Genomic DNA, 26545 nt, shown 5'->3' with positions numbered 1-26545 from the left:
CTACACGTTTCACCAGTCGCTATTTTGTTCTAATAGAGAGATGTGCTGCAGTTAAGAGTGCCCCACACCACGCCATTCCGCTTTGAGAGTGCAAGACGAAGAGCGCAGCATGTCGTCGACCAAGCGCTCGCACGACGAGGACGCCGCCCACGAGGCCCACGACGACAGAGCCAAGCGCTCTCGCCGCACGCGCTGGGGCCACGACGAGGAGGACGCCAGCGATGCCAAGCGCAAGACGTCCGCCAGTCCCAAAGGTGCGTACGTCATCGAGTGCCGACGAGTTTTAACGCTAAATTGCGGACTTTCTGCCGGAGTTCAAGAGCAAATGCGATGCTAACTTGTGCCTTACTGCTGCTAATTCGTACGAGCAGCTCTGAGCGACATTGTGAAGCGCTTGTCCAGCGTCGTGAAGGAGAAGACGGCGCCCGAGGAACTGCAGGCGCTGGCGGCAGCGGCCACGCGCCCTCTCATCGTAAGTAGTGCATATGTGTGCGCGTGTAGACCCGGGGCTGGGTCTAGCCTTCCAGTTCAGAGGGTCTTTGCGTGGGCTGCCTGTCTCTGTGGCGCTCGGTGGTGTTCGGTGTTTGATGCTGTGGCCCCGTGCTTTAGTTTCATACTCGTCCTGCGCTGTTGCTTTTAGGGCGCCGGCGGGCAACTGGACGCGCAGGCGGCGAGAGCGCGCGCGCTGGCGCAGGCCAGCTTGCTGTCGCTTAACTTGCCCAGCGCCAAGGTGTCGCCCAACGATCTGGCGCGCCGCCTGTACATCGGCAACCTCTACTACGACCTCAAGGAGGAGGACATCCGCAGCGCCTTCGCACCGTTTGGAGCGATCCACTCGATCGATCTGTCGCTAGAGCCTGGGTGAGCAGCAAGGAACTTGTCTCCACTCCGAGACTGTTTTGCTAATCAATAGCGCTTGATGTTCGTGTTCAGAGCTTCGCGGTCGAAGGGTTTCTGCTTTTTGGAGTACGAAGACGTCTTGGCAGCAGAAAGCGCGGTGCAAGTGCTTAACGGAACTCCTTTAGCCAATCGAGCGATGCGGGTGAGTCTGCGTTGGTTATGATCGTGTGTGTGCCAGACTGTTAACGGGTGTCTCTGCTGCAGGTTGGCCGCCCGCATCGCGGAAACACGAACCCAAATGATTCGCTTTCTATCGGACAGGAGGCAATCAAAAAGTAAGCGCCACTGCGGCTGCTAGACTGACTTACCATCGAGCTTACCCACTGTGTTGTTGTCCCCTGATCTTAGTGTGCCTACTAAGTGTATCTACATCGCTAATGTCCGCGTCGAGCTTAACAGCCAGCACTTGGAGGTATGGGTGTCTTTGTTGATTACGTCTCTGTCTACTGTTAACTTATGGACATGTTTGCAGAGTATATTTTCCCCATTTGGAGCGATCCGCTCCTCTGTCATGGCTGCTGTTTCGCCGCTCGAGTCTGGAGTGGTAGGCAAAAACAAAAACACATCGTTGGAAAGTGGGCACAGCAGGGAGCTAACTGTGTGGACTGTTTATTCTGCATTGAAGCACCGCGGATACGGCTTCATGGAGTTCGTGGAGGAAAGCTGCGCGGCAAGTGCTATTCAGCACATGAATGGGTTTGAGCTGGCCGGCCAGCCGCTTAAAGTGGGCAAGGCCAGCGAAGCTGCTATGCTGATCAACCTTGCCACCAGCCAGGACAAGGTTGTGCGCGATGGTCCGGGTGCCACGACTGACGGGGCTAATGGATTGGTGCCGGAGCCAAAGAAGACGGCAACCTTCGCTGAGGATGATGTCGAAGGCGTGAAGGACGTTGCTGATGGAGACGATAAGTGCTGTCTCTGCTTGATGAACCTCGTGAACCGCGGAGAGGTGGACGAGGAGCTGGAGGATGAGGTGCGTGGCGAGTGTGGCAAGTTCGGTAACGTCAACAAGGTAGAAATCCACGAGCTGGCAGACCACGTGCGCGTTTTTGTTTTGTTTGACGAAGCATTCGGCGCGAGCAAGGCCAAACAGGCGCTGCACGGCCGCTTCTTCGGCGGGAACCAAGTGCAGGCGCATTACTATCCTCTGCGCGAGCTGGAGCAGCAGCGTTACACGAGTGGATTCCTGTAAAGAACGGAGCGAGAAAGCAAGGCGGTGGATGTGTGGGTGAACAAACAATACTTGGTAACATGTATCAACGGTCACTAGACTGGCTGCAAGTCAAAATGAGAGAGGAAAGGAAGCGAGAGAGGGTGGGTGGAGTGCACTGTACTTGCTGCTTGTGTGTCGTCCATGCTGCTGTTGCTGTAGCTACTGCCCGCTGTCCCGCGCAGAGCGACTGCCGTAAGCTCCACACTGTTCAGGGCAGCTGGTCCGTCTTGGCTAACTCGAGAATGAATTTGCCTTCCTTGTACTTCTCCGACGCCTCGTGTGCTTCTTTCTGCATGTAGGCAACCAGACACAGACACAGACATAGACAGCATCCAGTCAGAGCAGAGCAGAACGAGCACACGGCGTCACCTGCGTACGTATTTCCAGCCCACGGGGCTCCAGCACGTGTTGCAGTAGAGGTCCATCACCACGTGCAGCCCCGTCATGAGCATGCGCTCTTCGGGCGGCCCCGTGCACACGTTGACACTGGAGTTTGAAGCAGGGAAGGGTGAGAGGTAGTAGAAGCCAAGAGTAGCGGTCTATTGGGAGCCACTCACGCCGTGTCGAAGAGGTAGGCCTTGCCGCTGGTGCCTTGGAAGTTCTGGCATGAGAGATGCGAGTGGAGTGGAGAGAAGACGATTAGGCAGCGAGCGACACAGAGAGAAGGGAAGGAAGACACGAGCTGGCCACCTTGGAGATGATGTCCTCGTTGCGCGCCAGGTGCGCGTTGCACTTGGCGCAGCGGAAGACGCGCGTACTCTCCACGAACTCCTCGAAGACGCGCCCCATCGAACTTGTTCTCCTCCTTCCAGGCTTGAAGCGATTGCAGCGTTGAAGCGGAAATCTGACTGTGGTGTGGTGTACACATATATGTGACTTGTGAATATGTGACGTGTGAGTGTGCTGCTGTTTTCTGGGCATTGGCATCAACTTCGGTGCTGTAGAAGTCTTCTCGCCCGAGACAGCTTGCCGAATCTCTCCGTACTCGAGATGTTGCAGTCCCTCTGTCCGATCGGCAAAGTCCGGCATCTTCGCTGGCCACGTGATAGCGACTAAAAGTCAGCTGGATGAGCTTTTACGCGGGAGATCACGGGTGACTAGCAGAAGCAGCTTCAACTTTGGTGACGACATCCTCTTGCGAGCTGATCTCGAGCTATCCGCACCAAGCCAGCTGCACCACCAGACTGGCAATCTGAACCAAAAATGCCTTGCCACAGTCCTTTGAAGCTCAAAACCGAACGTTAAACGACACACGCTTCCCAAGGCAGCATCGTCCCCGTTTCGAGGATATTCAATGGAATTATCCGCCACCGTGCTTCAGCTCACTTTCCAATTCACCACCACCAAGACCAGCCATCACAGCACCTCCATTCTCGCTGCGATGGCTCGACTCTCGATCTTCTTCGTGTTCGCTACTGTGGTAGTGTCCGCGATGACACCCGGGCCAGCAGCCTCACGCGCAGTCGGCCATGGAGCTCGCGCAACGACGCCTATTCCAGGCCGACAGTCATCGCACGCTGCAAGGATGCAAGGACTCACCACAAGCCCGAAAGCTGCAGGAGCGTAGCGTTGCTCGACGTGCAGCCGTGCTGGAGAACCTGCAAGCTCGACGTCGTCTTGGAGGCTACGCTCAAGTTTCGCAAACGAAAGGTGGCACCCTGGCACCCACCACGGAGCACCAATCCAATTTGGTGATCAAGGACATCGCTGACGTCAACGCAAACGTTCTTTTCGGCAGTGACGTCAAGTGTGTGCTCAAGCCAGAGGTGACAGAGGGCCCCTACTACGTCAACGGCGAGTTCATCCGGACTGATGTGAGAGAGGACCAAGAAGGCGTCACTCTCTATGCAGAGCTGCAGTTCGTAGATGTCAACACTTGTGAGCCTGTGGACAACCTCTTCGTTGACTTCTGGCACTGCAACGCCACTGGTGTGTACTCTGGTGTAGTGGCTAACGGCAACGGCGACACATCTGACGCTTCCAACATCAACAACACGGCATTCCGCGGGCTCGCACCGACGGACGTCGATGGTGTCGTGACCTTCACGTCTGTGTTCCCTGGTCACTACACGGGACGCACCACACACATCCACGTGCTAGGGTCGTACAACGGCACAGTTCTCAAAAACAACACGTATTCGGGTGGGGTGGGTGCTCACGTGGGGCAGCTCTTCTTCGACCAAGCTCTCATTTGGGAGGTGGAAGCCACCGGTGCTTACGCTACCAACACGCAAGACATCACGCGCAACGTCAACGACATGATCTACAACCAGTCTGCGGCCACTGGATTCGACCCCATCATGGAGTACACGTTGCTCGGTGACACTGTGGAGGACGGCATCTTCGCCTGGATTTCGGTGGGTGTGGATATGACTCTCGCCAAGAGCGTGAGCGCTGCGTCAACCATCACTGCAAACGGTGGAGTGGCCAACACGAACAGCATGGGACCTCCGGGTAGTGGTTCGTGGGGGCCGATGAGTAGTGGATCGGGGTTCCCGCCGCTTGGAAGTGGATCATTGGGGGGAGCTCCGCCAAACTCAGACGCCATTCAGTCGTAAGCGATGGACAAGCGAACCTTCGAGTGAGCCTTACACCGACAGTCTCCCTTGGCATTACATGTTTCTCGTATCTCTTTGAGTGGTATCTTGTTTCTTTCTAGCTGTAGTTTCGTTGGTTTTAGCGAAAATTTCGAGGGAGCGAACGCTTAAGTGAACATGTTCGTACTTGTACTGTGAAAAGTAAGGCGCATTTTGATTGGTTACCATGTTGAAGTGTACTGCGCCTCACGTCCTCTTCTTGCTAATTTTCCACACGAACAGACTCTTGTCATTGCCGCCGATGGAAACGAGTCGCGAGTCGTCACACGTGAAGGCCACGTTGGCCACGTGCAGGCTGTGGCCATGCAGTTTGTGCTGCTCCGAGTGTCTCGAAAGACATGGCGTGTTGTAGACGCGAATCTCTCCTTGGTTAGTGGCCGCGGCCAGCATCTCCTGTGTGTTCGCCTTCGCCAGGGCGTGGACGTGGTCGTCAGGCTTCCCCGCGATGTCCCAGACGCCTTGGGCAGCCCACGCAAAGAGGCACTTGTGTGTTGCCCATGTGGTGTCCGCGGCACTGGCGGCTGACGTGATGTGGCTGCCGTCCATCGTGCTCACGAACAGCAGCTCGAAGGCGTCAGTCGACACTCGAGCCATGCTGCTGTCGGCAGCGAAGTCGAGTCGAGTGGCTCGGCCGCTCGGCTTGGAGAACTTGAAGCGCAGCGAGAAGTCGTCGAGCGTCGAGTAGAAGTACACGCAGTGATCGGCCGACACCAGCGCGAGCAACGTCAGATCCGGCGAGAAAGTCACGTCCAACGCGCTCAGCTTGCTGTCTCGACCTTCATGTAGCAACTCGAGCGTCTGTCCATCGAGCACGGCAAACGCGCCGTCCTTGTGACTGTTTTTGCTGGCCGCTGAGGATCCTCCAAAGCCCACGGCCAACCATTTGCCGTCCGGGGAGTACGCCACACTCTGCAGAGCGCCATCCAACGCTGTCTTCGTGATCACGCAGCGCTTCTCTAGATGCCACAGACGCACAGTGTGGTCTCCGCCGGCCGAAACTACCAGCTCGGGTCGCAGTGGGTGAACAGCAAGTCCCTGTAGCTGAACACTGCGGTCATAATGACTCTCGGACACGAGGATCGAGTCTCCAGTGAGGCGAGACAACTCGATCAGTTCGGCTCCTTTTGTCCCAAGCAGCAAGCGATCTTCAGCCACATCCCAGCACAGCGAGCGCACGGCAGCATCCTGTGGTGCTGGTTTCAGCCCAGACACATCGAAGTCGGCCAGAGGCGTCAACGTCGTGCGAGCCCAGAGCTTGACATGACCATCGCGTCCTCCTGTGGCACACCCTGAGGGCGTCGCATGGATGGCGTAGACGCTACCTGTGTGCGCTGGAATCACCCTTGACACAGCACAAGCCTCCCAGACGTAGAGATGACCTGAAGTGCAGCCTGTCACCACGAGGTCGCCCATCGAGGCACCGCACAGCATGGGTTGGCGCTGCGCGCGAGCACCAAAGATGCCGTCCCGAGCGGTGAGAGCTGGTGGAGCAATTTTCCAGAATAAAACGTGGTCGTCGCCTCCTGAGACCAATCGACAGCCCCCTGCACTCTGCGGGTCCTCGATGAAGCAGACAAAGAACACGGCGTGGCGAGTTGTGCGGGAGCTCGCAAACAACGCGCCGTCAAACCAGCGTCCCGATGCCGACCGATACACAGCTAACGAGTGGAATTCATCCTGACCCACAGCAGCGAGGAGTTTCCCATCGGGGGAGCTGAAGGATAGAGCGGTCACAGCTTTACTGTGAAAGGCGCTGAGCTCCACCACCCGCGTGCAAGTAGCCGGCTCCCAGACGTGGACGCGTGGCCGCTCATGCGCAAAGTTCTGGGCGCAAATTTCTCCTGACGCAACAAAAGCTCCACAAGGGGATGCAGCAGCACACAATATCGGTCGCGTATGTCCCGTGTAGAACTGCTGTCGGTGCTCACGTCGGTCGTAACTCACACCGACACACCCCGTCGGATAAACGATCCGCTTCGGCCGAGCGTACACGGCGTTCTGGCGGGCATCGTGCGACCGCAAGCCGAAAACGTGCTCTAGCTCAAATGATCGTTGACCAGCGACTCCATCCGCTTCACTGGGCTCCTGCACGTCACCTGATGGAGGCAGCATGGCGCTTACGAATGGTTTCACCTCGCTTTGAGCGCCTCCACCATCGTTGACGAACGCCTCGGGCAGGAAACGTCCTTCAGCCTCCAAGTCGGCGTCGTCCTCAGGATCCTTCACTATGCTAGCATTTCCATTAGATGGGACGTCAGCACTACCTCCAGCTCCATAAAGCCGTCGCCACTGAAGCATGCAGCGGTCCGAGCGACCGATACTGAGGCAAATTGCCCCACCAGCTCCCGAGAAGCCCAATTGAGCGACAGCACCGCTGTGTCCATAGTAGGTCTTCGCACCAGCCCCCTGAACGAAACTCGGATACTTGAATATGCTAATTGCTCCATGAGAGTTCCCCGCTGCGAGAATGGCATTGCTTCCTTGGTAAGGGGCGCCGGGCAACGAGCAGGCGCAGCAAGTGATCTCCCGCTTCACAGCGTCACCAAGTCCTGTTGGGGCCACCGGCCAAACCCCTTGGTTGGACCAGTTGTAGATGGTGCTGCAGGTGTCCCAGATGTGGTTGCGAAGCGCTGTGGCGCTGGCCACGTGCGAGCCGGTGGTGACATCCGCAAAGTACAGCTCAAAGCCTCGACAATTACTGCGAACATATTGCGAGTCGCTCGCCAGGTCAAGGTGCGTGACTGGGGCCTTGTGCTTGGAGAAAACGGCTCGCTTGGTGTAGTTGCTGGGCACGTCGTAGATATACACAGAGCCATCCAACGCCCCGCAGACGAGCGATTGACCGTCAGGAGAGAAGCGGAGAACCGTCACCGACTGCTTTGTATCGCGAGTCTCGTACACGAGCTCCACGCTCTGTCCACGGTCTTCAAACACCAGCATGCTGCCGTCTTTCTTGTGTCGCCTTCCAGTTCCTCCGCTCCCCAAGCCCACAGCAACGAAATCCCCATCCGGGGAGTACGCACAGGCGCGGCTACTAGTGTCGAGTTTGCTGGTGATCACCACGATGTGATGAGCCAAGTCCCAAATGCGAAGTACACCGTCGTCACCGGTGGTGCAGCCTCGCGACTTGGAGTAGCACACACTCAGTCCATGCAGCTCACCTCGTGCATGGGTCTCCAACGATGTCACGGGGGTGCCGTCTGGTGTTTTCATACCCACCGGCGCACCATCAAGCGACGAAAGGAGGTGGATGCTGCTGCCTCGCGTGCCAACGAGCAGCATCTCGCGTGCTGAGTCCCAAAAAACACTGCGAATTGCGTGGTGCGCCGCGTTAAACTCCCCAAACTCGGCTAGACACTCCAAGTCAGCACTCCAAAGCTTGACGAGGCCGTCTTGTCCGCCACTAGCAATCCCTCCTGAGGCTGATGAGGAACAGTATAAGGCTGCCACTCCTCGCGTATGAGCTGGTACGATACTGGAGAGCTCGGTACCCTTGAAGCGATACAAATCCCCGCTGACTGTACCTGCAATGGCGTCCTTGCCGCAGCACATGACGCTCAGGAAAGAAGGAGGCGAGCCTCCTTGTCGACCTTTGCGTCCGAGTAGAGCGTCTTTCTTGACAAGAGTCTGGCCTGCTGCGAGACGCCAAAAAGAGGCCGACTTGACGCCCACAGTCACGATCACGACGGGGACTACCGGTGCTTCTCCGGGCGCGATTGAGTCATCAGATGCTGGTGCAGCGCTCTTAGTAGCAGCCTCCTGCTGAAAACTCACGCCAAGAATGCGGCCTACGGACGTCGTGCTTGCATGTGCCAACAGTGTGCCACTTCGCCAGTCGTAAAGCGCCAGTGAATTGCGATCATCCAGCCCAACACTCGCCAGCAGGTTCCCCGCCGAATTAAACCGCAGCTCGGCAATACCATGACGATGGAATCCGCGTAGAGATGCCAGTACTTCGAGCGAGTCGATGCGCCAAACATGGATGACTGGAAGACGCCCCATTTGTCCTGATGCTGCAACCTCCAGCGCAGCGTTGCTCGGTTTACCGCTTTGGCCGAAGTGAATTGCTAGGCTCGTGACCTCGTCCGTGTGCTGTTTGAAGTGGCGCTGCAGCCAGAGCTTGCTGTCCAGTATCACCACGACGTTTGCTGCAGGGTAGACCATTAAGCCCTTGGCACGTGTCAGGAAAAGGTTGTTGCGGACATCGTGACAGCGATATCCGTAGACCCACTCGAGTTCGAGGCTGTCACTAGGCACAGTTGAGAGCTCCAAGTCACCGTCATCTGGAGCCTCCGAAGGCGGAACGCTACTACTGGCCCACGGCTTAGATGGAGGAGGGGCTGAAGCAGTGGGTGGTGTAGAGCTGGACTTTGGTGGGTCTCCTTCGGTCGGAACTTCCTCATCTTCCTGGTTGATCGTCGGATCCTGCAGTCTTTCTGCCAACAGCTCAAGCGCGAAATCGCCGATACCCACAGCCTCGTCAAACGGAGAACGCTCTCCTCCGTGACTAGTCTCTCGCTCATCATCAGACGTAGCAGCTACATCGTCACCGTCCCCATTGCCTGCCATTCCTCCATCGACATCCATTTCTTCACGCTCAACGCGCCATTGAAAAATGCACCGCTCGTCCCGTGCACTAGCCACAACGTAGTTTCCATCAGCGGTAAAGCGCACGGTGGAAATGGTACTAGCGGCACCCCGTGCAACTTGACACATCGCCTCGGGGTTCACGCATGGATACCGGAAAAGCCGCAAGGAACCGAGCGTGTCACCCGAGACGAGCATCGGGTTCTCTGCACCTGGAGAGCGATCTACCGCCGAGATTTCGTACGCCTGCATCTTTCGAGTCGGCCAAGCTCCTTGAACACCCCATCCGTACGGACACGAACACGACAGCCACTCGACGTCCTTCAATGTGGCTACGCGTGTGATTTCAACGCCCGAGGAGCTTTCAAAAAACACCATCTCGCCGCGGTTCTGGGCGTTGGCCATGATGTACTCGCCAGTCGTCGAGAAGTCGAAAGTGTTGAGGATAACTCCGGCATCCCGAGCACGACACTTACCCTTGGACGCCCAGTCTTCGGTGTGGTACGAGTAGATGCAGTTGTCGCTCGGCCCCACAGCCAGAGTGAGCCCGTCTCCGGAGAAGCGCATTGTTCGAATTGGTCTCTTTGAGTCCTTGGCCTCGAATTTCACGGCAAGCGAAGACTCCGTCAGCACTGCGAAGGCCCCTTGTTTGTTAGGATTCACCAACTTGGGTTGCTGTCGCCGACGCCACGCCAATAAATCTGGATCTGTCACTGTCGGGGTCTCGTCTTCCTCCTCATCAACGCCTTGGCCCACAGCAATACTTGACCCATCAGGTGAGTACGCACAGGCTCGAGCGGGAGCATCAAGTGCGGCAACGCGTAGTTGGCGGTGGGCAGAGAGGTCCCACACACGCACGGTGCGATCGTCCCCCACCGAGCAGCATTCGCGCCGTAGTGGATGCACAGCGAGCCCGTGAAGCTGGAACGCCGAGTGTCCGCAGACTACAGGACCAAAGTGCAGATTGGAGCCGTCACTTGACGCGATCTCAAAAATCTCGGCACCTGCAGTAGCGATTAGCAGTTTTGCGCCGCCATCAGGAGAAGCTACGAGACTGCGGACCCGGGGAGCAGAGCTACCCAGTGCCACCAAGTCGAATTGAGCGCCAGGTTCCAGCCTCCGACTCCAAATGCGCACTTTACCGTCTTTGCCACCGCTGAGAACTCCACCACTGAAGGCAAACAGAGTTGTCGCTGCAGCCGCATGAGCGTATAGCACGCGTACACAGTTTCGGCCTTCGAACAACAACATTTGACCGCGCGCAGTGCCTGCAATGGCTCCGCTGCCCTGGGCATCGCCCGGTAGAGCTGCTAGGCTCAGGATAGTCTGCACTTTTGCCTTGCGTCCTAAGACTCCAGGTAGTCGAGCGAAGAGAGCATGGGGAGTTGCGTACCGTGCATCGCGTTCACGAGTCCAGAAGTATAAATGACGCCGTCCGCCTGTCACGAATTGAGATTGTCCCGACGGTCCATTCAGCACAGTCAGCGCGTGCACGGGCTCTCGACCTCCACGGCCTGCGAAAATGAGCTCTGCAGGTTTGCTCCAGTCTGCGGCCTCGCCGCTACTTGCTCCTCCATCAACTGGAGCTGCGGCCTTCTCCCACTGATAAACAGCGACGCAATGGAATTCATCTTGGCCGATGGTGACGAGAGCTCGACCGTTTGGCATCCACGCCAAATGGGACACACCACGACGATGGAAGCCGCGAATAACGCTGAGCACCCCGCCGCCGCCACCAGCTCCACTCTCGCTCAGCGTCTGCGTCGACCAAACCACGATTTTCGGTAGCAGAGCGGCTTCACCTGTTGCAATCACGCGGCGATCCGTAGGGTGAACAGCCAGAGTTTGAACAAGGCCCGAGTGGTGACATGCAAATCGTTGTCGGTGTGCCACGGTATCGTAGACAACAACGACGCTGCCTGCAGGGTAAGCTGCCTCGGCAGGAGAGACGTAGTGCACGATGTTGCGCAGGTCGCTGTTAAAGCCATAGACCCACTCGAGCTCAAGACTAGCTGCTGGCAGTCGCGGATCAATCGTGGGAGGCGCGCTGGGTGTCGCATTAACCACTGCGAGCTGCCAAGGACACCGTGTCAGCATTTTGTCCGTCGTGAAGTCCGGAGCTGTTGCGTCATGCGGAAGACTCGCGTCTCTCTTTCTAGCAGTGGCATCATCGTCCAGTGCTGAAGGCGCCAAAAGCCCTGCCGCTGCCTCACGCTCTGCGTCGCTGTCATCGCCGTCCTGTTCGTCCACGTACTCAGCAGGGCAGTCGAAGTAGTCAACCCACGAGGTCACCTCGGGCGTCGTCTCCGCAAAGCGCAAGAATTCTGGTAGCGATAAGAGCTCGTCCACCCCCGGCTTTTGCGCCTTCTGGAAGGCGTACTGCGCCAAGTCTTCTAGTACGAGCTCCGTCGGACACGCCACGCCTACACATAGCTTGCACAGTCCCGTCAACGTGGATTTGAAGGCCAGCGTGAGCTCGTCCAGCGACAACTGGCCCGTCTCGTTAAAGTCGTAGCAATTGTACACGACTACAGCGCAAGCAACAGAAACCTATGTCAGTCAGTGCACGCACAAGCCACTCTTGCCCCAGCAAACCTACACGTGAGCTTCTGTGGGACTGGCATGGCGGACATCATGGCCATCGTGCCCAAAAACTCGAGAGCGTCCACCAGTCCGTTCTGTAACCCACCAACAGCGTAAAAAGTATCAGCAAATACAATAGCGAGCGCTGCGTTGCTGCGTATTAGTTCGCGACTGCGTCCTGCACCTCGTCCGTGTCCAGCGCCGTGAAGAGCGCGGCGCTGAGTTGGTCCATCTCGCTGCGCGCGTGGATCTCGAGCGTCTGCTGCATGGAGCGGCAGATCTCCACCAGCTCGTCCTGTTTGAGGCCAAAGCCCTCGGCCACGTCGTTGAAGCACTCCCAGAGCTTGTTCACGTCCCGCTCCGAGGCTGTGCGGCAGAACAAGCAGGTGAGATGGTACAACGTGGGAGAACGAAAGCGTGCAGAGATGGATGCCAACCGTTCAAGAAGGGGGTCGTGGCCTTCAGGTACGCCGCCTTGCCCTGGAGCTGCCCCATGGCTGTCGATCAGTGCGAGTGTCAATGGTCAAGGGATCCTCAAGGGGCGCGGATCCATGGATGTAGCCATGTGGGGCGATGTAGCCATATGATAATGTAAGGACCTCTCCAATACGATAAACCCTTGATAGTTATCACTCCACCCTACCTTCGTTCCAGATTGTTTTTATGGACTTGAAGGTTGACAAATCTTGTTGAGTAGCGGAGTTTACCCCTTGGAAACCGGCTACCCAACTAACCCCAGTAAGACTTTTGGCTCGCGATCAGGTTTTGTAAGGTTGGTATTACAGTAATTTGCGTGCTCAGCGAACACCTGATATATATAAGTCCCCTCAGGTTATATGTTGTCAAAGGATTTAAGCTAGCGACCCAAGGACCAGATGTACTGACTTAACCACTTTAGTGCGCTTACATATCGTTTCCGCACGGGTTTCGAGTACAGCTAAGCACTCAACTTGGCCGAACACTTGCCTGGATAATCCCCAGTGGGGGTCTTCAGCTAAGCCTTGGAACCTCGAACCTGGAAAAAATAGTGACATGTTCCAGGTTCGAGGGGAAATCACCTTTATGTAAGCCCTTTTTTGCCCTGGAACCGCGAAAACGGGCACAAAAGTTCGCAGACCCCCCCCACTTCAGTGACCTAGTTAGAGGGGCCTCTTTTCGCCCCTGGAGCTTGGAACTTGCGAGATCAAATAGATGTTGAGTACACAGGCAGGATATTCTCCCCCGTTTCCAGCCGCCCTGTTGCAAGTAGAAGAACCTGCTGCTCGTGCGCTTGCAGCTACGCAGCGAAGACACCGTGCCGTTACCGACTGAAGGGCACAAGAGAGCGACCACAATAGAGAACGCTCCCTTTGTGCCCGCAAGACGAGAGATGGCCATCGTGGTCGAGAACAGCACCAGGCTCTCTGTCCGCACGTCGGATGAGTAGGGAGCGCTGTTGGCCGAGCGTGAGGCGGGTGTCTGCTAGGAGATACTCATGTTAGGAGGACCCGCCAAAGTTCTTGCGGGGAAAGATTCCGTCTAGATGCATTAGCGGTAACAGATTCGGGCCGGCACCAGAGTCTGACGATCAAGCGATAGCATGAAGAAAGCCCGTTCGCCGTACTGCCAAACATGAACTGAGGGGTTTACCTTCTAAACTCTATGCTCGGAAGGATACTCTGAAAGTTCGAGGTTCCAGTTTAAGTATTGTGTGAAGACACCGCCAAATACGGCCCTTGGAACTTTTTTTCCAGGTTCGAAGTTCCAAGGCTAAGCTGAAGAGGGCCAGTGCGGACAAAATCTCCGCGAACTTCACGTGTATCTAATGTAGCTTTGTTAGGCGCCGCGCTGGATGCTACCATCGCTCTCCTTGTTTTCAATCACTTGCATAGCGCTGGCTAGGCTAATTTATGTTGTTCCCGCGCATCCTTAAAGTCAGGTCCGGAGATCTTCCCGTCTGATCTCTTTTTTACGAGAGCTGATTAGTGAAACCCTAATTGGGCACATTTCCACCGTTCACTAAAACAATACATCTCCCTAAGTGTGGTACAGCTCGGGAAACATGCCTTCTCAAAAAATATAAGGTTCTGACTGTTCGCTGAGCACGCAAATAGCTGTATTCTGGGCTATGCGATGAAGTGCTGACATCACAGCTTAAACAGGATTAATTGCGACACTGCCCGCTGTCCGCCCGTCGATTCAAAATAGCGATGATCCGGTAGCGCGTGTTAAGGTCAATTGGTGTTGACTGACGTGGAGGCGAGATTGATGGAGGCTGGCGACCGATCTTACAAGGTACGCCTTTTTTCATATGCGAATCGCTCTTCGTACTAGTAGCCGGGCAGATGCTGCGGCTGCGAAGGAGATGTCCATGGCTCATATGTTTGCATTATTGAGGCACCTTCGATTATTTATATCTGTATCTTCTTATGCAATATCTTATGAGCACAATTGTGCTCTCTGGTTTGCCTTTCAATTAGGGGCTCCGCATACTGCTCAATCAACGAGTAAGCGCACCCGATAAAGTGAATCTAACCAAAGTTATCATGTATTATAATACCTATCCCAGCCTTCGCGAAGCCCTAGCTTAGGTCTGGCGGCAGATATTTCCCAGGGATGGTTTATCCCGTTTTAAATACCGTCATTTCAGCTTTTGCCTCACAACCACGAATTCGAGGGGGCCAAATCCAGTCACGTCACGTTCAACGTGCGACGGCAGGTCAGCCTAGAGGCCCTATCACCATGGCGCGCACCCCTAAGATGGCCCATATTAAGGCGCAGCTGGTCGAGCGAGCACGACAGGAGGAGGAGGTGCGCAGAAAGTTGGCCAGCACGCGCGCCAGATCGCGGCGATCACTGGTACCCTCAACTCACGAGTCACGCAGTTCGGCCCTCATGCGACCACAGGAGGCGCCACATCCACTGGTGATGACATCGATGAGGAAGAGTCGGACGAGGAGGAGGTCGTCGCTGGAACTTCAAGTATCTACAACTAAGTTTGTGAGAAGTCCAACCACCTCGTCAAGATGAAAGACGCTCGAAACGTGGTCGCACAGATGCACGAGAAAGACTAGTTATTGTTGTGATAACATGATTAGATTGTAAAACTGACTTTATGGATATTGATGACTAGGAATTGATCCATCTGACGACGACACGGTAGCGGAGATGATCGTGAATGTCACCACTAAACGTGGCCTCGGTGCATGAGAACGCGCAGGGCGAGACTGGCGTGATAGCCTTCTCGAGTGTTCATATACTCGCAATGCTAGAGAGATTTCCAGAGGTGATTCAAGTGGACAGCACGCATCAGACTAACCGGTAAGTCTCTGTATTATATTTGCAGGTTTTGGCTAAGTATTACCAACTTTTGACCAGGGCGTGTTCCTTGTATCGACTAGATATATTTAGCAGCTCCTCGCGATGACTGCGATGGGCCAATACGGAAACGGGCAACACGTGTATACTCGCTGATCGAGACGAAAAGCTGTGGTACATGGCAAAGTGTATGGAGGACTTTAAGCGGGCGAACGAGCGCTGGTGTTTCGTGCGGATTGGCATCGTCGACAAGGGCATGCGCGAAATTGATGTCATCCGCAAGAGGTTTCCTAAGGTTCGCGGGTTACTTTGTTACTTCCATGTGATCAAGTGGTTGCACAAAACAATTCCAAACCCAAAGAAGTATGGTGTGTACGAAGAAGATGTGCAGGCTCAAATAAAGCACACCACTACCGACATGACGTACAATCATACCAACCATCGCGTGAAAAGCATGTTCAAGAAGCTGAAACACTACACTTAAAGAGCGATCTGACTAAGTGTGCAAGCATGAAATATCTACTGGCCTACCAGCGACGCAAGGAAGAAGAATACAAAGCCAAGGTGGAGATACCAGGGACGTTGCGAGACGTCTCGTACTGTGAGCAGATGAGTATTGCACTCGGTATGGCAACGCGATCGGTAGCAGCGGCGATCAAAACGCAGTATGACGTCACTACTGGTGCCGCAATTGCTGATAACTATCAAAGACAACCGTACTACGATCACCGTCCAGTACGATGAGCACGAATATTTACTAGAGACTGTGAGTTCGCACAAACCATGAAGCTGTCCTGCAGACACTCGATGGTGTATCGGCAACCCTCTGGTCATCCCCTTCTCGTCGATATGGCCCAGGTATGTTCAGGTTTTTCCAGGTTTTACCTGTGTATTGGTCAAATATTTCGAGTGATTCAGGTTTTGATCAGATGTCTACCGTGTTTTGGTTGTATTTGCAGATGTTTCAGCCGGAATCGCATCGCAGAGTATGTATTAGTTGAGGTTGTACAGTCTTTGGTGACAAAGGTGTTCAAGACAGACCTCGGCTCTGAGCGAGAGTGAACAGTATCGTCGAGCCCAGCAGGGATTCGGCCGCAGAAGCGGAGAGTTCTTGCGGGTTTGTCGCCATTGCGAAAAACGAGGTGATCGACCAGACAGTGACGCCGAAGACGTTGCAGACGGTGATCGCTATGTGGAGGCTATTGCTAAGGCTGGTCTGTCCACACATGGCGAAATTGAATCAACGAGGTGGTTGTGGAAATTATACACCGCTTGGCGAGATAGAGTACAAGAATCATGTGGCAAGTTTGGCCACGTCACAAGGTCATGGCGAGGCTAAACAGGAAAAAGTAGTCGCAAGGGCTTGCTTTCACCCAAAGCATCGATGCAGATGTTTCGACGCATGCGTTTGAGCTGCTACCCGTCAAATTTGGGAAATATTGCTGAAGATGCCTCATTGTCGACCAAGATGCCAAAAAAGGGAAGACGTACGACATCAAGAATGGCAAGCGTAATAAGAAGCGATTGAAGAAGATAGCAAGTGAGATTATTACTGCTGATTCGACTACGCCCAGCTACACGACTGTCAAGGGGGTCGAGTCTCTTCAGTCGGGCAGTGGTATTCGTGTGTTGCTGCTTCTGGACCTGTGTCAGCGATAGCGCTCCAAGTGATGTAACACCAACGGGTATCATCATGCTTTGCTGGGCAATGCTGAAAACAATCCTGAAGGTGGATCGCCGCTAGTCGCAAGAAGTGAAGAAGGCGTAATGCATTTGGAGGCTCCACTCTTAATACACGGATACTTCCTGGACGACATCTGGACAACAGTTAAAATTACGTGATGGAGACATACTAGAATGATAGCTTTACTTGGCGCTTCTCGCCATGCCGACGGACGTCGCTTTTACTCGAGTAGCGCACATATGAGTATTGCAGGTATCGATACCTGCACGAAATCCGGATTCTACCCCTGAGCTGGGATGGAAAAGAGCTCTTCCGACACAAGCCGGATGCAGTCACTTCCACTTTTGCCAAAGTTCCGCACACATAACTATTCCAGGTTTTTCACCCCATTGTACCTGGTCAGAAAATTTATGCCGGTCACATAGATTACTTTGATGGGGTCTTGCACGATTTAGGGAAATCTGTAGATTCCCTGGAATAAAACGTGGATAATATCTGTGGAATCAATTTTCTAAGAAAATTCTGAATCTGGGAAACCTGGCTACTAAGGCCGACCATTTTTAAGAATAAAACTATGGGCCAATTTTTGAGGCGGTAGTCTAGGTATTACTTGCGAAAACAACTAAAGCCGTTACCCGCTGTCATTGACATCGATAGGTCGTGAATCGGCACCAACCGGAAGAACAATACCAACGATGAGTTGGGACAACAACACTGACGGCATCCAACGGCGTAACGGCGGCATAGGCAACGGTAGCAGCAGTTGTTATAGTAGTAGCAGCGTTGGTGTTGTTGCTGTCACTGCTGTTCGTCAAACTGTCCACGGCAACTGCGGGAAAAGTGCAGTCGTTGGATCATGGACGACGGGACCACGCCACTGAACACGAATGCAGCCCGCTACTGTGTCGTCACCCTTTCGACTTGGAGTTTGTATTCGATTTTGTTTGGTGGATGGTTTGGATGTGGCACTGCTGTGGCAAGAGTGACTCCTGCGGGATAGATGTGATTCCGTGGGATAGGGCCCAACTTGCTGGAAGTGTGAATCCTGTGAGTGCACACCCAGGATTCCAGAGAACACTCAGTCCCGCCGCCAATTTTCCCTTACGATGGGCGCCTAATCTGGCGGAAAGTGTCTCTGGCGGACGTATCCCAGAGTACACCTCATCTTGCTGCAGGCCTGATCACTACAATGGATCAAATCCCTAAAACCCCGCTACTACCCCCGTGAACATGCGCAGGCGGCCAGATATTTGGTGAGATACACGTGAGTCTGTGATGGAGAGAACTTGACACCCAGGGTGCCGCGCGGAAATCCAGAATTCATCTGCCTGGATGCCGGTGACCCAGGATTTCTAGACGGTTTTCTGGAGTCGGACCGTGAACTCAGGCTCTCTAAATCCAGAGAGAGAGAGAGAGAGAGGAGTAGCTGATAAAAGACAGACAGGGTTTAGTTTTCCCTAGTAACTTCAGCCAAGCATGCCGACCGAAATCCGGAGGACCTGAGACTACGAGCGTGGGACGCTAAGGACATATCAACGGCATGGACAGCCGTCTGTGTGCGCTCCATCAAACTTAAGTCCAGTTAGGTGGGGACCAGCGACGGCCTTGAGCGCCCTGGGGTGACACATCTATTCCTTTGTAGTCCGCTTCATATTATTTTAAGAGGGTATTGGGGTGCTAGGTAATCGCCTCCAGTATTTTGTATTGATTGCTTGTGTGAAAGGAAGATTTCTGAAAGCGCTAGTATGTTCCTCCTGTATTGGGGGTAGTACGCATTTTGTATGCGTTTCAGGGGAGCTAGGCCCCTGAGTTTCAGACTCGAGTGAGCCTAATGTGTGTGACCCACCGTCCAAAGGTCCAAAAGACTAGGTGGCGGCTAGTTGTAGTGTTTGTATACTCTGTATTTGTTGGTTTTATTGAGCTAAAGAGGGCATTTGTGTAAGGTGTCTTCGGAGTGCCACGTTCTGGAATTGATGGAAATCCTGGACCCTGAAATCGTGATATTCTGAATTCGGATGGTGTGTTTTTCGTGGTTTACCTTTGGTGTGGAGGTGCATTCTGGATTAGACTTGCGCTTCTGCGCTTCTTAAAGGCTACATTTACGTTCGGTGGAGTGCTGTTCCGTCGAAGAAAAACGAGCCAACAGGGATAACAGAAGCCTGAACTTGAGCTTGGGTCGGCGGTGGCCTTACTGCTAGTCTACTCGAGCTATTGGATGCAAATACAGATGTTGATTAGTTGGTTAGCCTCAGCTACAGCTACTCGTGTGTGCTCTTTCCTAGAACTCCCATGGTAACCGCCGCGTGTTCGCTTCCTCCGCTTCTTACCACTAGACGTAGTTTTGCAACGACGGTATCCATCGGTCAACGGATAGGCCAATGATCCGCACACTACACAGCCCACCAATGCAGGCCAGCTGTGGTTACGATTCTTCGATGTCCTTGTCCGTCTTTCTGTAGCTGAGCCACGGTTTTTTTTTCTTGGTCGGCAGTGGCTGCACTGGCTTCGTAGGCATTGCTACCTTATGCGGGTTGCTGTTGCTGGGTAAGAGGGTCAGCGCGAATGCGGTGAGGTTACCATCCCCCGCCTGATCGATGTAGTGCTGTAGCTTGATTCGCATGTCCTTGTGGCATTTGCCGATGGGCTCCAACGAGTTTTCGATGTCCTCGAGACCTTCTAACGCGACAAGCAGTTCGTAGTCATGCTCTATACTGGAGCGGTGCTCGACAAAGTTTCGCCCCGTCAGATACACATCTTGATTGACAATGTGTTCTGTCACTTATTCCGTCACATCAAATGAGCTCTCAACATGAAACTTCAAGCGAGAGGCGTGCACGTGACGCGTGACACCAGTCAGTTGGTGCTCCACGGGAGTACAAAACCCCCAATGTGAAAGTTGACCGACGTGGCGTTGCGCTGGCTACGTTTGTTGCGGCGTGTTTGTGTGCTTTTGGCCTCCTCCAACGCTGATGCATGCAGCGCAGATGTTGGCGGAGCGATTGCACTTTTGTCGTAATGCTGTCCGGCATAGCCTCAACGCTCACCTCTTGCTTGCTACCCTTGGTTGTCTGCACGACAATGCTCTTGAGCGGATACGGACACTCGAGCCCCGTGAACACTTCAATGGGTGAAAAGTCTGCAAGCGATGGCACTGGTGTCTGGTTGAGGTTCGCTTGAACAAGTGGGAGAAGGTCGACTCACTGCTGTTGTCGTCGTCGAAATTCTAGTATCATCACATGGGCAGTATGCAACAGAAAATCCTTGACGACCCTGCATGAACTCATCAACTCGTTCTTGAAGTGGGCTGTCGTATCGCTGATCGGTATTTGTGGTGGCCCAATCGCATGTTCCACTCCAGAATGTCATGGGCTGCTGTTGCTGCGTCGGCTTGCTTGCATACCACTAGTTCGCAGAAGCGAGAGTAGTCGTCCTTCAGCACTAAAATGTAGTCGCTAGTGTCGTCGTAGCTCCCAACGTAAAGAAAATCCATGTGCATATTTTCATTTCGCTCCTCAGATCAGAAAAACTCGCCGTACTGTCTGGGGACGATGTTGCCTCCCTTCGCATGGCAACACAGTAGGCAGTCTACGCAAAACGCTCTTGCATTGATGTGCACGCTAGTGATGTCAAAGAATCGCCCCAGTTGCTGCACCATTGCATTCACCCCACGATGCCCTTGGGTCCCACAGTGAGCCACAATCATGAGGCGGAAAGGGGGATCCTCAGCTTCCTCTGAGTCCACGGCCTGGAACTGGAGTCAACGTACACATCTTGGTCGTCCAAGTGATGAGAGGTGGGCGCCACTTTGCCCCGTTGAGCGTCACGAATGCCATCGATGCTTGGCCATTACTAATCAACCAGGGGGCGAAGCTGAGACGACGTCGCAGTATTCCTCGAGCAGGTTCGAGCTGTAGCCGATTTTTTACCAGCCCACCTGGAGAACATGTCAGCCCAGACATTGTCCTCATCAGCAATGTGCTCAATTAAATAGTTGTACTCACTGAAGTTCAAACTCCACCAGAGAAGCTTGTCACGAATGTGATTCTTGATTTCCGTGCCAGGAGCGAAAATATAGATGAGGTTCCGATGGTCAGTGAACATGTTGAATCCCTTGTCTCTGATGAGCAGGTAGTCCAGCTCGGAGCATGCGTGCACAATCGGGTATCCCTCCTTGTCGATGACGCTCCAATTCTTAGAGGCGCCATGAAAAATCCCGCTCATGCAGTGTAAGAGATTAGGTGCTGGTCGCTGACTGGTGCGCGATTGTCCCGGTCCCTCATTTGCGATAAAAGGATGCTCCAGCCTTCGTCGCTCGCATCACCGTACCTGCAGATAGTGCCTGCTGGATCTGGTGATGCAAGCGTTGCAGCATTCTGAAGTAGCTTCTTCACGTTATTGAAGCTCTACATCTCATCTGGAGTCAACTCAATGGAGATGTTGCTAGCCACTCGCTTGGTGCGGCGAGTGCCAGCCAGCTCCTTGTCCAGCCGCGCCTGTAGAGGCTGTCAGACCCGAGCAAAGTCGACTAGACTGCTACGTATCCAGTCCGCAGCACACAGGATTGCTGTAGTGCTCCAGCGGTGGCGAGCACGGGCATGTCAATGAGAGCTTGGATGTTACTCGAATCATACGCCACACCGTCCTTGGTCAGCACGCGGCCACACCACTTCGCGGTTCTGTTGTACAAACAGATCTTGTCCATGCGTAGAAACAGACCATACTTCTCCAACTGCGCGTAAATTATATCAACAATCTCGGGAAATCCATCAATTGTCCTTGCGTAAATGAGCTGCTCAAACAAAAGGTTCTTCTCGCGCATCAATTTTTAGATCGACTGCTAAAAGTGCAGGGAAGAGCCCACGGAGCCTTGCTACAGGCGAGTCGGCGTAACGACTTCGCCATCAGCTGCCATGTACGACGGGCCCTCTTCACGGTCAGCTGCAAGAGCCATTTGGAAGAAGCTCTTGATGAAGTCTGCAGTTTGTTTGTGCTCCTTATCCCTTACACCGTTCAGATGCATGTTGTTGTTCGTCATGCCACCTGCAAGTGGTTGTGTGAGAGCATTCACCGGTCGAAAGTAAATCGTCTGCCTCCACTCATTCTCTTTGTCAGGTTTGCGCACAGGCAGTGCCGGATACGCTCAACGACTTTCTGAGTTTTCAATCTGAGTGTAATTCATGCGTACAGCCATCTGGAACACGGAAGATATCACTTCATGAATTCAAACGTCAAGACCAGTCACTTGGCGTTCGAGTCCACGTCGTGCGTCTTGACCACGGTCTGGATGCTGGTGTTGGGCGAACCGTAGGATGCGGCGGCCATGTTTGCGCGCATTTCGCCGCACGCCACGTTGCTCGAGGTACCGTTGGTCAATGATGAGTATCCGGGCACGAAGTTGGCGACGGAGTCGCAAAGCGCGACAATCACGCCCAGGTTGTTGTGTTGCGCGGTGCACATCTTGAGAGACATGATGCAGAAGATCGTCACAAAGGAACCTTCATTTTGAGAATGAGACTCAGCGTCACGTTGCAGGTGTATCTGTACGCCGTGACGGCGAAGTGGCTTTGAAATGGCTTCCCAAGATGTTCACGATAATCTGCAGCACGTGGAACGTGACAATGATCTGCTTCTTGCCCACGAAATGTATAACAATGTACCTGATGACCAGTATTACGTAGAGACAAGTGCTTTGCAGGGCGGACAGATTTCCGTTCTCGAGCGCCAAGTTGGATAGAATACTCGATGCCACGAGCCACGGGTGACGGCGTCTTGAGATCAGTTAGTGGCGCGCAAAGAAGTATCGCCCCAAATCGGTCAGTAATACTACAAATCAAGTTGTAGTATTTGGTTCATGGCACCACGATTAATATATCGAGGTAACACACCAAAACGCGGCTGGTATCTCCCGATTTCAGGTAACTGGGATATGATTTTTTGCATTTTACTTTAATCAGACCTTTACGTTAACCCCCATTCACCACACACACACGGTCTATACATAATGTTTTGCAGCTATGTATGCTCAGTATACATGCCTTTTTTGTCGTAATATCGTAACGTTTGTATGATAGAATTCATCCTCCTCAGGGCATCTTTGCGTCGGCCAGTTTCGTGGACGTGACTAGAGGGAAGGCCGCTCCCTACCTAATCTGTTCTTCATGTAAGAAGCAGTCGGCTTGTGGCGACTTTCGTCCGATCAAGTGGACACGTCAGCGGTTACGTCTATGTCCACAAAGACGAGCTTGAAATCCTCAACATTTACCGTCCCTACGGACAGGTCACTGAAGAACTTGCTCGCCTCATGCAAGACGCGTTTAACCACGAGAATCGATTGATTTCTAAACGCAATGACCAGCTTGGTTATCGTCGAGCAAGCACGTTCGGAGCGTCGTTTTTATTTTAGAAGTGACACTATGAACAACTCGAGCTGTGGTGAGCTGTAAGAGTTTGGAGTGTAGGTAGTGAGTGTACCCATTAAATTTAAAAAAAACAGCTGGGGGGTTCGGATTCTAATCGACGTTGCTGAAAGCAGATATCTTGGGTTTCATTTGGTGAAGGTATCTAGCTGCCTTGGTAATGATTTTGCTAAAGGTACCGCCTATCTTGGTTATAATTCTGTGAATGTTGATAAACGTATGTACCTTGCTACTTACCCGGTTTTCGCTGTTCTAGTAGACGAGTTAAACTTGGTTTAGATAACTTTGTAGCGCTTGAAATTTAGGGCTTGTGGTGTTTCTCCATTATATCTTACCGTATATTACGCGTTCAACCTCTAAATGCTTTGTATTATACTACCGAAGCGATCAAAGAGCTGGTACCGACTGGAGCAAGCATCGCACCGCAAGCTTCTCAGGCTGCCGAAGCACATATAGAAGTTCGACTGCGTGACGGAGAAGCTGTAGCGCGACGATGTTGATCTGGGTAACATCCGTCTTGTGGTCCAGATCGAGTGAGCCTCCGCTTGGATCTGGGGGCCTGGATCTGGATCCGGTCGTGTGGTTGCCTTTTTGCATGTTGTGACTCCCTTTCTTTGCCTTTGTAGGGTTTCCCGTTCCGCGCTTACCGTCTCCTACAACGGTGTCGTTGGTAGTCTGAGGGTTGAGGAACCGAGCGGCCAAGCCGAGAAGTCCGGTGGATCTGGGATCTACAGTTGAGGGTAGATCACTAGAAAGGGTTCCGATCTCGTAAATGCATTAATCCAAACTTACGATCAGAACTAGTTCTGCTAGCTTTAACCTTGCTACACCTAGTTGGACCAATCTCGTTCCGGTTCCGGACGATGGCGAAGGCACTTGTGATGTTCAAGGCAAATTCAACTCTTTTTAATAGCCCAGTGAAATTTATCCTACGAAAAAAATTCAAATCCTTTGTTGATGTGGCACACACAGGTCGTTTTATCCTATCAAGGCCGCCGTAGGATAACAAATGACTTGGCGTTTGTATCGGTGGAGTCTCCCATCTTACCTGCCGTGTCGCATTTGGCAAAGCAACTGTTGGAAGTATAGGATTCTAGGGGTATTCAGACCAATACTCAGGTCAAGTCTAAATGCGATTTTTATCCTAGCGGATAGGATAAATCTGGATTTTTGATAAGATTTTAGAGACACTTTTCAAGCGGAAATTTCGCAATGATGGACAATGAGAGACACCAAGTGGACACTAGTATCTTGTAGAGGAAGAAAAAGGATTTGTGTGCGTAGCTTCAGATACTCTTATTTGCATGTAGTCGTTTCTGTAAAGAGAGTTAAACTTTTGATCCTTTCTTTTTTCCTACGGCCAGGCTCACTGGGGTTAAGACCTGTGCCATCCTATATTCCAATACTGGCATCCCATTTACAATGCCTACCTACTCTTTACCGTCAGTCTGCCGACATCCTGCCGCCACTTCACAGAACATCACCGAAATCATCCAGATCAGTTGTCTTCCGGTAAGATCCGAATCGGGTGATCTGGGCCTCAGATCCGCGCCGCCATGGGCCTCGATCCTGATCTTCTTGGCCTTCGATCTGGAGTCCTCGAAGATTCGTTGTCTGCACTACATCCTTCCTTTGGTGCGCACAGTCCTGTGTGTACTGTACCCCGCCCTTGTAGTTAGGTGCAGATCTACACCATATTCCTCTTTATCCACCACTACTCGTTTCATAAGAGACCTTTAGACTGGGTCCCTACTTTGATTCAGTTTTCTTCTACCGTTAGCCGCGTCACTGCTCGCCAATCTACGCATGACTTGTGTTCGACACCTACGTGGTCACGACCATCACTCCCTTTCCCTCGCCGCTGAGACAGTTACACAATTGGGTCGGGTTGTAAAGCATAAACGCCAGATCTATCTATCGTTGGTGGGGTAGATCCCGTCCCATCAGATCACAATCAATCGTTCTCATTTTCCGTAAAGTGTTCCGCCACACAGATGCTCTATTCCAGTGCAGATAAAGCCGTTGTCAAGAGACATAGCGTGGCACTAAGCGGAAAGAGCGAGAAGAGGACTATACGACCCCGATTCTGCGTACTGGTTGTGCTGGTTCAAGCAAGCACACCAACACGGATGAGCGCTCGGATGGCAGTACATACTGTTGCCCCCCCCCCCTGATGTCGAACGCGTGCGCCCTTGGTACTACTGCACACTTACGAGGCATTCCTGTATAATAATCAATTAGAGGAGGTCTGATTTAGAGTATCTGCTTCCTTGTATGTCATCCGCTGTGCTCTTCCGGTTTTTACGCGCTGAGTTGTAGCGTGGCAGCGCTGCTGCGTTCTCCACGTACAGAAATGCCTCGAACAGAAAGTCATCCAGACGAGCTAAACGCGGTGCAGCAGGGGGTTCCAGTCGTGTATTAGTGTCGCCGCGAAGTCGCAAGCAAAGCGGCATAGCTGTCACTTGCTAGATATGCATCTCATTCAGTTCAGTACTGTTATCGTATCTCAATCCCGCGATTTGTGGTTCGCTGTCAAACCGCAATACTGACCTTCCACGTTATCGTAGTTACTATTCTTGTTGTTTTTCTGACAGCCATTCATGCAATGCTCATCTTGCCTCCAAAAGGGCTGAAAGCGATTGTCTTACTGGACTTTGGTACACATTTCTTTCTTCCTACAACAATGGATACCGTAATAAAGGGGTCCAGTGCGACAACATTTTTAGGTCAAAAGTCAATTAAAAAAACCCACGAGGTGTTAAATCCAGATTGCTGCGATGACCTGCGTCCGGCAGGATGCCTCTCCGCCTCTCATTCTTAAAGCTGCGATCCATATGCTAGTCGGGAGTGGGAGGGGGTGTCACTCTCATATATGCCGTAGTCGCACTGAAAGCGTTTGTCGCACTGGACCCGTTTATTACGGTAACAGCGCAGTTAGTTGTCGGAAAAATAGTTCTTGTACTCACTTTTTTCCCTGGTCAAAATTGGCTGATCGCAAGAAGTGCATTTTGCTTCAGCATTTAATGTAGATTGCTCTCATGTTTTTTTTACGTCCTTAGCTTCAATGCTACCTTACGCACGGAGTTGGATTTCCGCTCGGCTGTCTTGTATTCCACAATTGGCCACATGCCCATGTTGCCATCGAATTGGGTTTTACGCCTACAGTCGTAGCAAGATTTCGCAACTGCAATGCCGATGTCGTTCACAGCGCCGATATCACCCGTGTCAATGCCCCTATCCGTGTCGATGTCATCACCAGTGCTGATGA

General features: G+C 53.0%; 6 protein-coding genes across 6 annotated transcripts; 3 read left to right on the top strand and 3 right to left on the bottom strand.

Annotated features, from left to right (window-relative positions):
* Nucleotides 1-109: 109 nt before the first annotated feature.
* PHYSODRAFT_314245 (hypothetical protein) lies at nucleotides 110-2092 on the top strand (the record flags this gene model as incomplete). The annotated part of the gene is made up of 8 exons (XM_009527214.1): nucleotides 110-254; nucleotides 372-472; nucleotides 641-861; nucleotides 934-1042; nucleotides 1105-1175; nucleotides 1249-1312; nucleotides 1373-1444; nucleotides 1526-2092. The coding sequence occupies 8 exons, from the start codon at nucleotides 110-112 to the stop codon at nucleotides 2090-2092; spliced, it is 1350 nt and encodes a 449-aa protein (XP_009525509.1).
* A 32-nt stretch (nucleotides 2093-2124) lies between these two features.
* PHYSODRAFT_350967 (hypothetical protein) lies at nucleotides 2125-2922 on the bottom strand. Its single transcript, XM_009527213.1, has 4 exons — nucleotides 2804-2922; nucleotides 2671-2714; nucleotides 2491-2599; nucleotides 2125-2402 (listed from the first exon to the last, which is right to left on the bottom strand). The coding sequence occupies exons 1-4, from the start codon at nucleotides 2900-2902 to the stop codon at nucleotides 2322-2324; spliced, it is 333 nt and encodes a 110-aa protein (XP_009525508.1). The 5' UTR covers nucleotides 2903-2922; the 3' UTR covers nucleotides 2125-2321.
* A 660-nt stretch (nucleotides 2923-3582) lies between these two features.
* Nucleotides 3583-4671, top strand: PHYSODRAFT_314243 (hypothetical protein; the record flags this gene model as incomplete). Its single annotated transcript, XM_009527212.1, has 1 exon — nucleotides 3583-4671. One exon carries the CDS (start codon nucleotides 3583-3585, stop codon nucleotides 4669-4671), a length of 1089 nt encoding a protein of 362 aa, XP_009525507.1.
* Nucleotides 4672-4896: 225 nt separating this feature from the next.
* PHYSODRAFT_314242 (hypothetical protein) lies at nucleotides 4897-12375 on the bottom strand (the record flags this gene model as incomplete). Its single annotated transcript, XM_009527211.1, has 4 exons — nucleotides 4897-11825; nucleotides 11897-11975; nucleotides 12065-12246; nucleotides 12318-12375. The coding sequence occupies 4 exons, from the start codon at nucleotides 12373-12375 to the stop codon at nucleotides 4897-4899; spliced, it is 7248 nt and encodes a 2415-aa protein (XP_009525506.1).
* Nucleotides 12376-14601: 2226 nt separating this feature from the next.
* Nucleotides 14602-14855, top strand: PHYSODRAFT_330524 (hypothetical protein; the record flags this gene model as incomplete). Its single annotated transcript, XM_009527210.1, has 2 exons — nucleotides 14602-14670; nucleotides 14703-14855. 2 exons carry the CDS (start codon nucleotides 14602-14604, stop codon nucleotides 14853-14855), a joined length of 222 nt encoding a protein of 73 aa, XP_009525505.1.
* Nucleotides 14856-19714: 4859 nt separating this feature from the next.
* On the bottom strand, nucleotides 19715-20058 carry PHYSODRAFT_502384 (hypothetical protein; the record flags this gene model as incomplete). Its single annotated transcript, XM_009527209.1, has 2 exons — nucleotides 19715-19816; nucleotides 19939-20058. Coding segments are annotated over 2 exons (222 nt in total), but the record flags the coding sequence as incomplete, so codon positions are not given.
* Nucleotides 20059-26545: the final 6487 nt, after the last annotated feature.

Source organism: Phytophthora sojae, assembly GCF_000149755.1.
Source record: "Phytophthora sojae unplaced genomic scaffold PHYSOscaffold_4, whole genome shotgun sequence".
Classification (NCBI taxonomy): Eukaryota; Oomycota; class Peronosporomycetes; order Peronosporales; family Peronosporaceae; genus Phytophthora; species Phytophthora sojae.
Note: the sequence above shows the minus strand (reverse complement) of the source record. Positions and strands in the feature narration are given on the sequence as shown.